A 16,153-nucleotide genomic window follows, 5' to 3' on the forward strand; every position below is an offset into this window, starting at 1 on the left:
GTCTTCCCCACCACTGCCCCACTTTCTTTCCCATTTTCTTCTTAAAAAAAAAAATCTTTACCATGCTTTGGACTTGCCAATGACATCTATAGACATTACTGTGCTAGCTGTATATGCCAGATAAAACCTCTCAGTGGCTTAAAAAAGAGAAGCTATCCCTCGATAAAGTCCAAAATGATCAGGCCCAACTTTCCCAGGCTTTCAGGGATTCAGGCTCCTTTCATTTTACGGTCTCCCCTCCTCTAAAGTCTTGGAATCCTCTCCATTTAAGTGGCAAATAGAAGTCCATTAAGGGACAGGATAGAGGTTCCATCAGAGGTTTTTATGGACCAAGGCCACAAGTGGAGCACATCCCTTCGGTCTTATGAGTTAGTTCTCCTTCACGTGGCCACACCTAGTTGCAAAGGAGACTGGGCAATGCAGTCCATCTGAGGCTCAGAGAGAAAAATGGGTTTAGTAAATAATTAGCCTGCCTCTGCCACAAACTCTTGGTTATTCCAACAGTAGTTAATTGTGATGTAGAGCACTATGTGTACCTCTCTCCCCTCTCTCTCTCTTATCCTTGGAATAATCTGATGGAATTAGATATTAGTATGTCTAATTTAGTAGCCTAAGTTCACATAGCTCTGAATGACAAACCATGATGTGTATCCCATTCTGACTCCAAAGCCCACTGCACTATGCTGCATTTCTCCACTTAAAGCATAACATCGAAGTGAGATTATAATCTGACTGAATTGTGATTAAGCTTAACGGATCACAGAACTGCCCCATCGTCACGAGTCCATCCTTTGAGATGCTTTTCCAATTAGAATGTTTGACCTACACTAATTCATCTGAATGCTTTCCCATTTTAACATATCACATAGATCTGAAGAGATCAGTGCAGTCCCTTGTATAGGAAGGAGGCAAGAATCACTATCCCAAAGCTTATGTCTCATTTATGCTAACAGACTAACAAATCTGCATTTCCAGAGTGAACATCTTTATACCTCACACTTGGCAAAGATGTTTTAAAAATATGGTTTCATTTTATCTTCACAAATCTTTGAATGGTAGAAATATTAGATACATCCATTTACAAATGAAAAATAATAGTTAATTAACTATTAGCAAGGAATGCTGCTTAAGCACAATATATATAAAATATATAATACTGTGTATAATAAGTATAATACATTCTATAATACATATAATATATAGATCATGTACATTTATATTATAGATATATGTATATCTTACATACTTTAAGATTATAATTAATTATATAATGGCTTAGATACCTTCTATTATATATTTATATCTTCATTTAATCCTTAACACCATTTAATGAATTGAATATTTTTATTACCTATAATTTATTGATGTGGATATCATGGCAAAGAAAGTTAAGCAACTTGACTGAGGCAGCAGAGTTGAGCAGTGATGAAAATAAAACAGGTCAGACTACTAGTGGAAGTCTCTAGTAATTGTCCCAAAGTTCAAGTTCATAGGTTCTATTTATTCTTTGTTTTCAATTATCCTTGCCATATATTTACTACTTCTGTTCCTCAAAATACCTATCACTTGGGCTTTCATGACATTCCCTATTCTTGCTTCTCTGAAACCTCATCACACTTTATGACCATGTTGATCTGAGTAAGACCTGATAGTGCCTGTTGTTTCACCAGAAAAGTCTTGCTATTTTAAAAAAGGACACAGAAGCGGCTCGGATCCTGTGTTGCTGTGGTCTAGGCTGGCAGCTACAGCTCTGATTTGACCCCTAGCCTGGGAAACTTCATGTGCCGTGGGTGCAGCCCTAAGAAGCAAAAAAAAAATTTTAATTAAAAAGAAAGCAAAAACCTAATTTAGCTCTTTCCTAAGGTAAATCTACAACTTATTTATGCATAGACATCCCTAAACTCCCTCTAAAACAAAGGGCATATATTCTATCTAGACATATATTTGAGATTTTAAAGACATCGATTTCCTATTAAAAACCTTTTTTTTTCAAAAATGAGCCTGTATTTTACTTTTTTATTTTTATATAATGATTTTTATTTTTTTATTATAGCTGGTTTACAGTGTTCTGTCATTTTTCTACTGTACAGCATGGTGACCCAGTTACACATACATGTATAGATTCTTTTTTCTCACATTATCATGCTCCATCATAAGTGACTAGATACAGTTTCCAGTGCTACACAGCAGGACCTCATTGCTTATCCATTCCAAAGACAATAATCTGCATCTGTTAACCCCAAGTTTCCAACCTCCATCCCACTCCCTCCCCCTCCCTCTTGGCAACCACAAAACCTATTCTCCAAGTCCGTGATTTTCTTTTCTCTGGAAAGGTTCATTTGTGCCGTATACTAGATTCCAGATATGTGATATCATATGGTATTTGTCTTTCTCTTTCTGACTTACTTCACTTAGTATGAGTCTCTAGTTCCATCCAGGTTGCTGCAAATGGCATTTCTTTATGGCTGAGTAGTATTCCATTGTGTATATATACCACATCTTCCTAATCCAATCATCTGTTGATGGACATTTAGGTTGTTTCCATGTCTTGGCTATTGTGAATAGTGCCACAATGAACATGTGGGTGCATGTGTCTAAAAAAAGACTTTTTTAAACTTAATATCAGCTGTCAAATTTCTGGTGCCTAGCACAAAACTGGAGACAAAATTTTTTTTTGAAAGTGAGCTTCTGAAATATTAGTCATTTTAAGTGAGTCACTCCCTAGAACTTGCTTGAGAGTCAAAGAAAGGTGACTTTAATATCCCAGAAATAAAAACCTGATCAATTTGTTCATCTATTCAGCCTACTATGAATCTGTTCTGATGGGGAAAATAAAAACACTGAAATTGAACTGGTCACTAGAAAACTCTCTTCCTGATTTACACTTTACTATCTAAATGCCAGCTGGAGCTTCAGGCAAAAGTGTAGAATGGTCTTGTGGCACAGACATTGTATCCACCATGTAAAATAGACCTTGGAAGAGTGACTGCTACTGACAAATTCAATCTTCTGAGGAAACTGAGGCTGAACTCTTGGGCAGCTCTTTAGTCGGCTGTGCCTAATGCAGGGCCCTATAGTAGGTGCTCAATAAAGAGAGGTTGGACAAATCAATGAGGTCCTGATGGAGTTCACACAAGGGCAGTAGGAAGAGTTCTGTGTTCTCTATCTGTAAACTCCAGGTAACTTTCGCAACTGGTTTTGCAGGTCATCTAGGCACTAATCTTTTCTAAGCTCTAACACGTTTAAAGGAAGAAGGATCAGAGACATTTCTGTCTGTGAAACTGACTTCTGACTGTGAAACCATCTCCTTGAACTTCCTCAACTCGACTGGGTGGAGACCCTACCATTTTAGGTTGGCACGTTAATGCAGCACCTGCAATTTCCGCCCTTCTCTTTCTACTCTTCCTGGCTCCCGGTTTCTGCTCCTCGCCCTGCCTGCGGGCCCATTGCCACCGCCAGCTGGGCCAGTCGGGAGCTCTGGGAATCACCGCATCCCTCACACCTTGCTTCAGAAGCAAATAGGTAATGATTATTGTATTTTAAACCACCGCACCCTGAGGTCTTCAAGTGAAAGCGTTATTTGGACAGAAAAATCTAACTTATGAGAAACCAGGCAATATGGTCAAACCTCTTTGCTTCCCTTCCTGTTAAGACCTCCGTGGGTACCTCAAAGCCTTCATCTAAGGAAGCTGTCTTTTCCCCTCGAGGGGTGTAAGCTTTCTGAAAGCCTCCTTTCCAGGCCTCACCTCCCGCCGGCTCCGCCCGCCCCACCTCACCCCCAACTCCGCGCCCACCCATTGTCCCCTCGCAGCTGTCACTGCGCGCCGATCCCCAGCTCCGGATTGGAAAACCATCCCGTCGCTCAGCCCACACTCTGGGGCCGGACGCCTCACTCTCTTCCGAGCCTTAAAAGGCCTCCAGCCGTTTTCTCTAAGCCATCAGGTAAAGTCGCGGCGGCGGAAGGGAGGAAGGGAGGGGCCGCGCGCCCCGGTCTGCCCCGCCCAAGGGAGGGGGAGCGGCGGGCTGAAAGGGGTGCGCCACACCACTCCTCCCCGACCCCCTGACCGCACCCTCCCACCCCCCAAGTTCAGATCATAATGCCCGCGCAGCAGAGCTGCACTCGTAACCCAGCCCCCAGATGGCCCTGGGGGCAGTTATCATCGCGAAGCTCGGAGGGCTGGGCGGGCCGGGCGCCTTGGGGTGGGGGGGTAGGGGGAAATGTGAAAGGTCCCGGATGTTGCTGAACCGGAGCCCCTTCTAGAGGGAGTAACTGGCGCAGGCGCAGCAGGGCCGCACGAAAACCCAAGGTGGGGGTGGGGAGAAATTGCCTTCTGGCTAGTTCAGAGGAGTGAGCCGGAGGGGGTTGCGGGGGATCTGAGGGGAAGGAAAGGTGGGAGGGGGTAGCGGTGGCCAGGAGGGGAGGAAAAAAAAAAAACAAAAAAACCTTCCTGCCTAGGCGCACTCGGGACAAGAGTAAAGAAGTTGGAAACCTAGCAGCCTGGGGGGAAGTGCTGGAGCGGAGAGGACGCGCGCTCCTCAGCTCGCCCTCTGGCGCGGGCGGGCAGGTCGCGCGCGCTGGGGAGCGGCGGTTGCTCCGGGCCCCCAGAGCTGTGGGCACCAATCAACGGTTGCCATAGCAGCGTTTGACGTCATCGTGCGTGTGGTGCCCCTGCTGCCGGGGCTGGTGATTGGAGGAAACCCCGTGTCTGCGGAGCGGCTGTAGCCTGTGAGCAGCGAGATCTAGGGACAGAGTCTCAGCCTCGCCGCTGCCGCCCAGAGACTGCTGAGCCCCGGTCCGTCCGCCGCCACCCACTCCGGACACAGGTAAGGGATCCGGCTGCCGCCGCCTCGCCCCGCTCCTTCCTGTCCCAGGCCAGCCTTGGGAAAGCGCGGGGGACGTACCGCTCCACATCCCCTCGACCCGTTCGCCCGGCGGGAGCGGCGCTGGGGCTGAGGCGGAGTCTCTTCAGGCGGAGACGGGCGGCGGCTTCTCTTCCGCTGGATTCGGGCGGGCGGCTCGCGGCTGCCTCGGGCTACTTGCTTCCGGATCGATGCCTCGGCCCGGACGAACGCCCGACCGGTCCTGTCCCCGGGGGTGGGAAGAACGCCCACACGCCGGATCCCCGGGGACCCGCCCGGCCGCGGGCTCCCGGGAGTGGCCGAGGCAGCGCCGGCCGCGATCGGTCCCCCCTCGCGCCCCCGAAGCTCCCTCCTCCGCGCCGCCCCGCTGCCCGCTTCCGCCCCAGAGAATGACTCGGCGGCTGCGGGCATCGCTGTGGCGCAGGTGAGGCCGCCCCCTCCCCGCCGCCCTCCCCCCTCTCCCCTCCCCCTGCCTCTCCCGCCAGCTCCTCGGCGCAGCCTCCGCGCCCCGCGCTGCGGCGGCGGCACCCAGCCCTCCCCCACCCGAGTCGGGGCGCGGCGGGAGGGCGGCCCAGGCACCGATCCTCGGAGGCCCGGAAGCGCCCGCCAGGTAGACTCTGGCGAGTGGTGTCCCGGGTGGGGCTCGCCTACGACCTAGAGCCGAATTTCCTGGGTTCCGCTGGGGGAGAACCTGAATGTTCCTGGCGGGGTGGGGGATGGGGATGGCTTTCTCTCGCTGGGCGGAGAAGGGGCTCGGAGCCCAGGTAGGGGTAGGGATGAGGATGGGGCAGACGGTGGGCCGCGCGTCTAGCTCGCCTTCCGCGGGGGCTAGAACACCCCTGCTTGCGTGTGTAGCCGCGGACCCCACTCTGCAGGGCGGGTGAGCCGAAGCGTAACAGCCGGCGGTGGCCCGGCTCGCCTGGGTGTGGCTCGCCCCCTCCCCCACCTGCTGCAGCTGTCGGGTCCCCTGCAGATTAAATGAGCCCCCGCGGTGTCCGGTGGCGGGCGGACGGACGCCGGTGGGAGAGTGGGGTGTGTCCGCGGCCGGCCCGTCGTGGTTCCGCTTCTGCGGGCGGTGCTGGCGTCCGTGCCCCCGGCGCGGGCGGGTAGCTCCCCCTCCCCGGCTCGGGCGGGGGCGCGCGGCTCCTCCCTCCGGCTCTGGTGGGGGAATTAACACTCGGCAGTAGGTTGGGCTCCTTGACACAGATCCGCCATGACAAAGAGGGAGACTCGGGGACTGAGCGGAGGCACCAGCTTGGGCGGAGCCAAGGAGGGGGTTGCGGATGGCGCGGACAGAAGGGTTTGCACCTTAAAGTCACAGTCGGCCGGATTTTGTTTCACTCATCTCGACGGCTTACGTCCGTTAAGGGTTAAATGGGTGCGGCGAGTCATTGGAGCACTGGTTATTCTATGAGAAACCTAATCCACTTCCCCTTGTACCCGAGGGGGTGAGGAGAGAAACCTTTGTACTGGTTTTAGATAGTTTTCATTAGAAGGAGCATTAGCCTGAGAGCATTTTTTAGGTCCTAGGGGACGCATTAGTAATTTCGAGAAGGGAGGGGGTTGGAGGGTTATGCGATCACAATTTTGGTTTTCACACTGAAGCAGTATATACTTCCCATTCAAGCTAGCTAAGTACTTGTTTAAATACGTGGGGACCTGTTCGGATTTGTGGGGTGTTTCCCCCCCCCCCCCAAGTATTGTGGCATTTCCCTGGGAAGGTAAAAGGAGTCAATTCTCGTAGTGAGTGACAGTAGCTCTTCTGTTCCACACTCAGGCTGTACATTTTTCTTTAAAATTGTGTACCCTCTGGGATCACTGTATGGTTTAGTGTCTTTTGCTGTTTTACAACTCTTCAAAAGGATATCTTAAGGAAGACTATAACGGGGGAGCTTTAAAATGAGAGAAAGAATTAGGGAGGGAAGCGTGAGTAGTAATGTATTCAATTGAATTCTGACTGCTAGAAACAGTGCAGTAATTCAGCATTTAAACTGAACAAGGACATCAAAAACACGGGTCATACTGGAAGCACTTACTATGCATAATTTAGAGCTCACAGATAGTAAGAATTGAAGTTCCGGGACTCATGGAGATATGTATATATATATATATATATATATATATATATATATATCCTTTTTTTTTTTAAGACTGTGCATATGAGAAGGTACAGGTAAATGAACACTTAGGGCCACTTTGGTCTTGATCCTTGGTGGTGGGTTAATATTGAGAATATCTTAAACAAGAAATTTGGTCATTTCTCCTAGAAAATTGGCATGCTGTGATCAGGTGACAAATTTGCAAAGATCAGTGGACTTGTGGTAGGGGTGGTAAGTTTAAATGCTCCTGATAAGAGTAGCTATTAAACTAAAAGGACATGAATTAAATTAAACTGACATGAATCGTGATTCTGCACAAGTATGACAGAAAGTAATGTTTTTGTAAGTGGTGTCTTCACTAAAGATAAGCTGCTTGATTTTGGATTACTTAGTGATAATGGAAACTGAGTGGAAATTTTGACCAATTAAGATAAAGGTTGGTTTTCAAGGCTCTTGGTCAAATGTGCTTTGACCTTATGTGAAATTAGGATCTTCTGAACAAAGATGAGGCAAAGCTGCTTTAGTTTTGCTAAAGCAAAACTGTTGTTAATGGCTATAAATGACCATCTGCATGCTGAGTATATCAATTTTTTTTCTCATTCTGAACATCCTTTTGTGAGATTGCATTAAATTCCTCATGTGAAGAATCTTCCATAGGTAATTAGGTTTGGGGTGTTAACACAGCTTATTTACAAGAGGATTAAAGTTGAGTCTGATTGTTTTAATGGAAAGGAAAAAATATCTAAATGCTACTTTTTCTCTCCTGCAGAACATCCAGTCATGGATAAAAATGAGCTGGTGCAGAAGGCCAAACTGGCCGAGCAGGCTGAGCGATATGATGACATGGCAGCCTGTATGAAGTCTGTAACTGAGCAAGGAGCTGAATTATCCAATGAGGAGAGGAATCTTCTCTCAGTTGCTTATAAAAATGTTGTAGGAGCCCGTAGGTCATCTTGGAGGGTCGTCTCAAGTATTGAGCAAAAGACGGAAGGTGCTGAGAAAAAACAGCAGATGGCTCGAGAATACCGAGAGAAAATTGAGACCGAGCTAAGAGATATCTGCAATGATGTACTGGTGAGAATCCAACCATTCAGTCTAGCATCTATAGTGAATATCAGTTATGTTACTGTCAACTTTTTCTTTGTTTGGTTTTTCTTTTCCTTTTAAAAAAGGGGTGTTCTAGATTTCCAGGTCTTCCAGAATATCTTTACTAAAAGATGTTAGAACAGTAGTGGTTAAGTTGGTATAAAATAAATGCAATGATGATTATCAATCATTTCACATAGACTGCCAGTGTATTTTTTTTCTAATGGAGAAGATAATAGTATTTCTTTTTCAGTTATGGTTAGAGTATTTGTGGTAGTTCTATGGCTGATTTTCTTAAAAGTAAAAAATACACTGCAGGAATTTTATATGTCTTGTTTTATGTAAGATGTAATGGGAGACATTGTAGCCTTCCCTGGGCTAGCCACTATAATGTTAATGTAGTGAGTCAGCCATGGTGAAAACTGGCTTAGCAGTTGCTTTTCTTCCTGCTTTTAAGTGTTGAAAGTCATCTTTGAACATTGACAACCACAATAAAAGATTATCTCAAGCTTTATTTTCCAGGTTCACTCAAGAAGTATTTTAAGTATTCAGTCCCTACTGTGTTGAATGGCTGCTTTTTTAAATACCTTAGAAAAATTGAACATTACATTTTGGCTGTTTTAACATTTTCTTAAAAATGGTAACTTTCTATTTCAGAAGAGTTTCAATCTGAGGATAAACTGGTAGAAGATCGACCATTTAGCATATAACATCCTATATATGCTAATACTTTCCCTTTTCAATGAACCAGGAGTTTTTGCACTTAAAGTGGGTTTTACTAAATGATTACCCTTATATTGTAGGACTTTAGGTTATACATTGGGTCTCAGTATGGCAGCACTCTGGTATACAGTATCCCAATTTCTCTGAAAATCCAGCTGCACTACTTATTATTTGATCGTTGTTCATGGAAGAACTGCTGTAATGAGCAGTACAGGATTATTTCTGCTGTTGTGGGTTTAGGGTTTGGTACAGTTGTAGTGGTATTCTTTTACATTAATGGAATAGCTTCAGTTCCTAAATTGAATATTTTTCTCAAATGTTAATTTTCTTTAGGCTCTCTTTTAAAGGACAGTTATCTTAACATGGCCTCACAGTCTTCATGTGGTATCTTTTGTGTGTAGTTTGGTTTTGGTTTTGATAACTAACTTGAAATCTTTACACTGATAGCTATCATTTATTTCTAACATGAAAAGGGAGTTGCATGCTTTTATTGAGGCTAAATGACATGTTGGCCTTATGGTTTGCTTAAGAATGTAATAAGAATGTTTAAAATTTGAGAATACCATGTTTTTCTGTAATTAAAAAAAAAGTGTTGGACTTTCCCCATCTTACTCTGTTTACTGGTTAATACCTGTGTACATGCTAATCAGTTTTGTTCATGCTACTGTTTTTCCCCCAGTTATTACACCTGATAGATTAAATAATTTTTACTTTGATTTCAAAGAGTTTGTTACAATTTCCCTAAGATAAATGTCAGCTTTAAGAATAAAAGAAGGTGTGGTAACAGTTACCCTCTACTAACAAGCTTATTTGTAATTCCAGGTAGGTATTTGCATGTTTTCCACACAAAAAGTATAAAAACTCCCATTGCTTTGAGGATTTTCCTAGGAAAAGACTGTAGCTGTTTTAACTTCCCTTTGGTTTCCTTATCAAGAGGGGAAAAAAAAAATACTGCATAGGATCAATGGGTGAAAAGAACTGGATTAATCTCTAAATAGTTTCTCCCTGTCGATCATGATTATTAAGGTGTTTTAATAGTGGTCCCTGGCATTGTTTTTCAGAATACCACTGGCTTCTCACAAAGTCTACATTAAATTTCCAAGTATAGATAAGTGGAAGTTTAATTCCTTTACTATGCAGAAGGCTAAGAGAATTCTAAACAAGCTTTTCCATCCAGCCTTGGTTTTCAAAAGTAAAGCTGTTAGGGATCTTCACATGGTTCATTATCTCCTAACATATAGTAGATACTCAAGGATTTGTTAAGTAAATGAGGGAAAAGGCTCCTTTTGGAAAAGAAGATAAAAGAAGTAGGTTAGCAGCACTGCTAATTTTCCAAGGCCTTTTCTGTTTCAACTTGAGAAAATTTGATATTTACAGATACTGTGATTCTTTACAAGTAGGCTTCTTTTTCCTGTCTTTTTTCAAACAGGTCATGTAGACTGGAAACATCGTGCTTAAAAATCTCCTTTCCCCTTTTTAGTAAAATGGAAGAAATAAAATATAACAAATGATATTTCTCCTAGAGAAAAAATTCTTTGAACTGACTACTTGATAATTAGTGTGCTTAATCATATCTCAATATCTTATTACATGATAAAAATATTTTTTATTACTTTTTTGATTTTGAGGAAAATAAGCAGGTAATCCCCTTTTAGAGTTAATGGTATTGGCTGGTGGCATCAGTGATAAATCTGACTTCATTGTTCTGTTGAGTACCTGTATATTATATTGGCTAAAAAAAATATTCTCTGTGTTAATGATGGGAGCTAACCTTGACAGTTCAAAGTTTTTCTGAAGTGCTCTTTAGTCCATTATTAGGTTACTGCCATTGTGGTTATGTGCATTTAGCAAGTGTTTAATTTATAACATTTACTAAGCAGAGAAAGAGCAGGGACCATGCTACTATTTTATAAAGAGTCATAGAGCATTATTGTGGAAATGGTTACTGATAAATTCTTCACAAAAGGACTTGCCTTTATGCAGAATAATTTGCATTTCTTCTTTTCCTTGCCTTGTTAATTTGAGATTGCAGTACATGAACTAATGCAGTCTGCCTTTTCTACTGCTTAGATGAGATTTCTCTTGTTAGTGAGAGAGGGACTCAACACTAGTAGTGCCTAACACCTTCTGCCTAAACCATGATAAGCCAAAAATTGGGTACTTTTGTCTTGAATGTGAAAAAATGGAAAACAAAATGAGGAAATGCATACTAGATTGAACCTAATTTGAACTCAGAGAAGAATGTAGTGGTGGAAAAAGAGCTCCGGGTTTTGAGTCAGACCAACTTTTTACCATTGAGTAGCCAAGTGGCCTAAAGAAAAACCACTCATTCCTGAGAAAACTGAGCTCAGTTAAAAGCTCAGTATTGTTGTGGAGAATGAAAATCAGGTAAAGCTCTTAGCTCCCATTTATCTCAGCTTTGGGCTTCTGTTTGAGGCACTGACTACAGTACAAACCTGCCCGTAATGATATAGAGGGCTCTTAACTAAAGAGTCCAAGGATGGGATTTAATGATCCAAGAAGCCTTAAAAATTATATATTTTTCTGGGGCCAAGGGTCCATACTGGCCAGCAGATTTTCAAAGGTTTCATTTAAAAATTTGAGAACCACTGTATAAGATTAAGAATGGCTTCTTGTCCTTACTAATTAGGACGCAAATCAGTAAAATCATGAGACTGCCATTTATAGCAGTTGACAGCAGTAGTTCCATGATTCAGTTAACTTGACTGAGTCCCACTTGATTATGCTTCTCTACCTTTTTGGGGGGGCTTGTCTACATTTTTAAGGTGTGGTTGCTGGGCACTGCCAGCTCAGAGAACTGCCGTTAAGCAGGAGCATGCTAGGAAACTAGGCAGCTTTGGGGTCCTTCCTACCCTTAATATATTAATATGTGTCTTGGCTTTTAAAAACTACTGTATATGGAATTTTAACTTGAAAATCACTAGGTAGTTCATTTATTGGAATAAGGGCTTCTCGAAAGAATTTTGCAGTGTTATGTTCAAGTACATAATTACATGTTTATGAAGTCCAAAGACCTTATGTGATATGGTAGATAGTAACTGCATTCCAGGAAGAAGTATATTGAACAGTCTTTTTGGTAATAAAATTTAGTAGTCTTTTTAGAAGAGCTTTCATGATAACCCTTTGTATTGCACATGGTGAGGGTATTTTGTACGGTTGTGAAGTCTGAGGTATATGAAGTAGAATGAAAGAAAGTAAAGGAACAAAGAATGGAAAGGCAGGTGTTTGATGCTTAATAGGAAAGGAAAGAATAACCAAAACTTGATCAAGAGCAACAGGTTAGGAGTTCCCTGATAGCCTAGCAGATTAAGAATCTGGCATTGTCACTGCTGTGTCTTGGGAATTTACACATGCAGGCGGGACTGCGCAGGGCCCGAGGGGTGGGAGGGTCAAAAAGAGCAGCAGGTTACCTACCTTGTTTTCAGCATAGCAATATTTAAGTGAGAATTGAGTCCTTCATGCCTATTCTAGGAAGAGATACTATAACTTGGAGATGTTAGTGATTAGATGAGCTATGAAGATAGTTAATAGTGAACTAAGAAGAAAATGTCACAGGATTTGAAATTGGCATTAACGTGAAAAACCAAAGTAAAATCTCAACGTGTAGGAGGAACATGTGCACTTATGAAATAATGAGCCAATTCTGATCCACTCAGGGAAGAGGAAGAGATTGTATTCAGCCCTAGCAGAGGCATTTGAATTAGAAAGGTGGGGGCAGGAGAAGATAAGCTACCTTAGGTTGTAATAGCTTACCAAAGGTAATTTTGCTTTTCATTTTCTCTTTTAAAAACACCCAACTTTATTAGTGAAGAAATCTTATTGGTAATACCTCAGTAGTGGTACAGTAGAAGATCCTAGTAAGTAAATGGAAAAGTAGTTCAAGTGTCTATTCATCCATTTTTTAAACATTAATCTTCTCTTCAAATGGTCGTGTATGTTCATTTGCCCGTTGCTGGTGCCCATTGCTAAGACCTTTTCTTTGTGCATATATCTACAGTTTGGAAATAATTTGCTAACCACCTCTGAAGTAAATGCATCCTTTGTAAAATGTGGTTAGAGTGTGTATAGTAGAGTGAGAATTTAAAAGCTTGAAGAGCATTCAGTTCAGAATTCTAGAAATGTGCAGTTTTTCTAATCTTTCAGTTTAATGATCCAAGTGATGGGTTTGTGTATGCGTGACTCTCCTTTTTTTTAATTGGCTGTGCATGTGGCACGTGGAACTTCCTATGCCGGGGATTGAACTCATGTCACATTAGTGACTGAGCACAGCAGCATCAACGCAGGATCCTTAACTTTGAGCCACCAGAAAACTTCTGTGACTCTCCTTTGAAAACTAGTCATTCTAAAGCATTCAACTTAATTTTCATAGGAGCACTTCTTTTCATACTTGTATTTCACAACACAAGTAACATTTTAATTATAGGCAGCATATTGGCATAGTTTTGAGAACAAATAATGGGATTCTTAATAAGGATAATTACTAATAGAAGCTGAAGGGGATTCCAGAGAATAGCCTTATTTAGCCTCAAGTCATGGTCTTCATTGATGTTTACCTAGGCATGAAAGGCCTAGCATCAAGCCAGTCTATCAGTTAAGTGGTATTTGGTTAATCCAGCAAATTAAGTAATGGTTCTGTAAGAGTTGTTGCATTCTAGATCATTCTATCAACGTTATGTGGGAACATTGCCTCATGTAAAAGCCTTTTCCAATAATTTTGTAAGAGACAAGACTAGAAGAGAGAGGGGTCATGAAGGGTCTACTACATGATAAAGTAAGGAATGAGGGACTTTAATGGCCATAGAAAAATTTCAAGCAAAGGAATATTTTGCCTCTTACAAGGTAGGTTGATAGACTTGCAAAAGTAGTTCTTTGTAAGAAAATAAGAGCTTTCGATTTGACCTTTTTTTTTGAATATTTTATTTCTGATAATCTGGTCCTGTTCTTTGGACTAATAACAAAATAGATTCTCAGTGCCCTCCATCATAGTGTGTTTATACATAAACCTTGGGGTTTTTTTGGAATAGGGCTTCAACCCATGAAAGGCTTTGGTTTGTTTGTTTGTTTGTTTTCCCCCATGTTTATAATACCTATTTTCATACCTGATGAGTAGTTCTACCCCATAAAGGGAGCCCAGTACAGGAAATAGTTTATATTGAATTAGATGTTATTGGACCATTTAGATTAGTTTGACCACAAGTTTTTTATTCCAAAATAGGTAATGACAAATGCATTTATATTGAAGTGTGTGTGTGTATGAGAAATTTTTTAAAAGTCAAAATTATGGGTGTTCTGATGTCACCTAAGTTAAAAACAATGTAGTCTGTTGAAATTCTAATAGGCCTTTGAATTTTTTCTCTAGAATCCTGAAGTATCCCTATTGTGATTTCATCCTGGTTCTCATACCTCTTGATGTATTATGGTTTTACATTGGGAATAAACACTGCTCTTTAGGGGATTTAGAATTGCTAGCAGTTTCAGTATGCTCCAAGCAAGAGTTCATCTTCCTTTTGAAACTTCCTGTCCTTTCTGACTACCTAGTTTCTAGCACAGTTTCTAGACTTGATCAAAATGACATCTTGGACTCAACTTTGACTTTATTTTCTGATTGCAAGTTGTTACTGCTGTGTTGCCTAGATTGTTGGTTTTCAATCCTTTACATTTATGGTGATACCCATTTGTAGGATACACTCCCATGGGTAGTACCCAGGATTATTTGCCGTTTCCATTGTACTAGTAGTAGTTCTGTCCCTTACTCTCTCGTTAAGAAGCATAATGGTAGGAAGGTGACCTAAATTTCATATGCAGAAGCTAAATTATAAACTTTTTCCTGCTGCTGGTGATGATTCACTTGGACTTGCTATCTTTACTGTTCTTTTTCCAGCTTAACTTTTTATAAAACAGTGCTTTCCTTCTGTCCATTTGCTTAATTTTTGCCAAAACACCTTATACAAAGCCTCTGGCCTCTAGTTTGGTCTTCTCACTGTCCCTGACACAGCCATTGCTAATTCCCATCTTTTTGGCCTGAGGGTTTTCTGCTTTATTACTCTGATTTATAACTTACTTTAATCTTGAGGTCCAAGTTGTCTTTGAACTTTAGAGGATTAGCTCTGTTCTTTCATTCCCCTTAAAAAAAAAAATGGTGTTTGTGGTATTTAATTTGTAAAGTACCTGAAGGAATACGATATGCTTAATATTTAGGTGGTGCAAATTTGGATTTGACTTGGGAGAAATGGCATGCTTAGACTCCACATTCTTATCAGTTCCCATTGTACTAATAAGTACATTTCTTTGCAGAGGTCCTTCTTCATTTGTTCTCTAGTGAATAAGTCCCTGTAATGATGAAAAATTTGTATCTGCAAAAAATGCTGTGCAGTAGCAGTTGTCGTTTGTCATTGATACAGCTTTGCATTTGCTGGTAAGGTATAAAGTGACATAAGAAGTAATGGTAGTATAAAATACTCTTAGAACTTGGCAGACTTCACTAATTGTTTTCTGTTGCCATTCCTTTGCAAAAGTGTGGATCTTGGGGGCAAAAATGCATGGAGGATTATAGCTGACTTATTACCAGTATGGTCCTGTTGTATGGCACTATTTATATTGGAATAGATTACTAAAAGGTTTCAGCATGTAAAACTTTTTTTGAGTTTCTTTTGACAGAATTTGGGGGGGGGGGGCATCTTTTTAAGGCAGCACTCGAAGCATCTGGAAGTTCCCAGGCTAGGGGTCGAATTGCAGCTGTAGCTGCTAGCCTACACCACAGTCACAATGCCGGATCTGAACCATGGCCACCCCAGATCCTTAACTGACTTAGCTAGGCCAGAGTTCGAATCAGCATCCTCATGGATACTTGATAAAGAACATATTATCTTGCTTGAAAGATAAAGAACATCTTTTAAGCAAGTTTTGGGATCCAGTTACCCATGAGCCACCACAGGAATTCCCTGACAGAATTTATTGTGACCTTTCTTCCCTTCTCCAAATAAAAATACGTTTACAACAGTATTAGCCATAGGTTGGATGGCAAAGTAAGAACGTTGACAGTCAGTGAGATGTTAATCTGTAGAGATAAGTAGACTTTGTCCAGTGGGTTGACCTGTATACATGTTCATTGTTTTAAAATCTAGGAAAGATACTATTTAAATTTTTAAGTAGTACCCAATTTTGTTATATTGGAATTTCATTCATTTGAATTGCCTGGTGAGTTGGACATCATTAGAGAAGTTAGAAATGTTTTCTTTAATGGAGATTAAAGACCATCTTTCAAGCAAGTTTTGGGATCTAGGAGTTTTTTAAAATTAGCAATATTATCAAGGAACCCAGTGGTAAGTTGAATGTTTCTCATGAGTGATTAAATACAAATACTT

At 42.0% G+C, this 16,153-nt stretch overlaps 1 protein-coding gene across 2 annotated transcripts in view; it reads left to right on the forward strand.

The window, feature by feature from the left end:
- The first annotated feature begins 4,694 nt into the window (after positions 1 to 4,694).
- YWHAZ (tyrosine 3-monooxygenase/tryptophan 5-monooxygenase activation protein zeta) overlaps positions 4,695 to 16,153 on the forward strand; it is a 32,912-nt gene continuing 21,453 nt past the window's right edge. The window contains exons 1-2 of one of the 2 annotated variants that reach the window (XM_047783510.1): positions 4,695 to 4,824; positions 7,729 to 8,033. In XM_047783510.1, coding sequence (XP_047639466.1) covers positions 7,740 to 8,033 — 294 coding nt within the window. In that variant the 5' untranslated portion in view covers positions 4,695 to 4,824; positions 7,729 to 7,739. Of the gene's footprint in view, positions 4,825 to 5,159; positions 5,285 to 7,728; positions 8,034 to 16,153 lie in introns of those variants that run through there. The other variant, XM_047783511.1, reaches the window with a different exon arrangement.

Source organism: Phacochoerus africanus, chromosome 6 (assembly GCF_016906955.1).
Source record: "Phacochoerus africanus isolate WHEZ1 chromosome 6, ROS_Pafr_v1, whole genome shotgun sequence".
In the NCBI taxonomy this organism is placed as follows: Eukaryota; Metazoa; Chordata; class Mammalia; order Artiodactyla; family Suidae; genus Phacochoerus; species Phacochoerus africanus.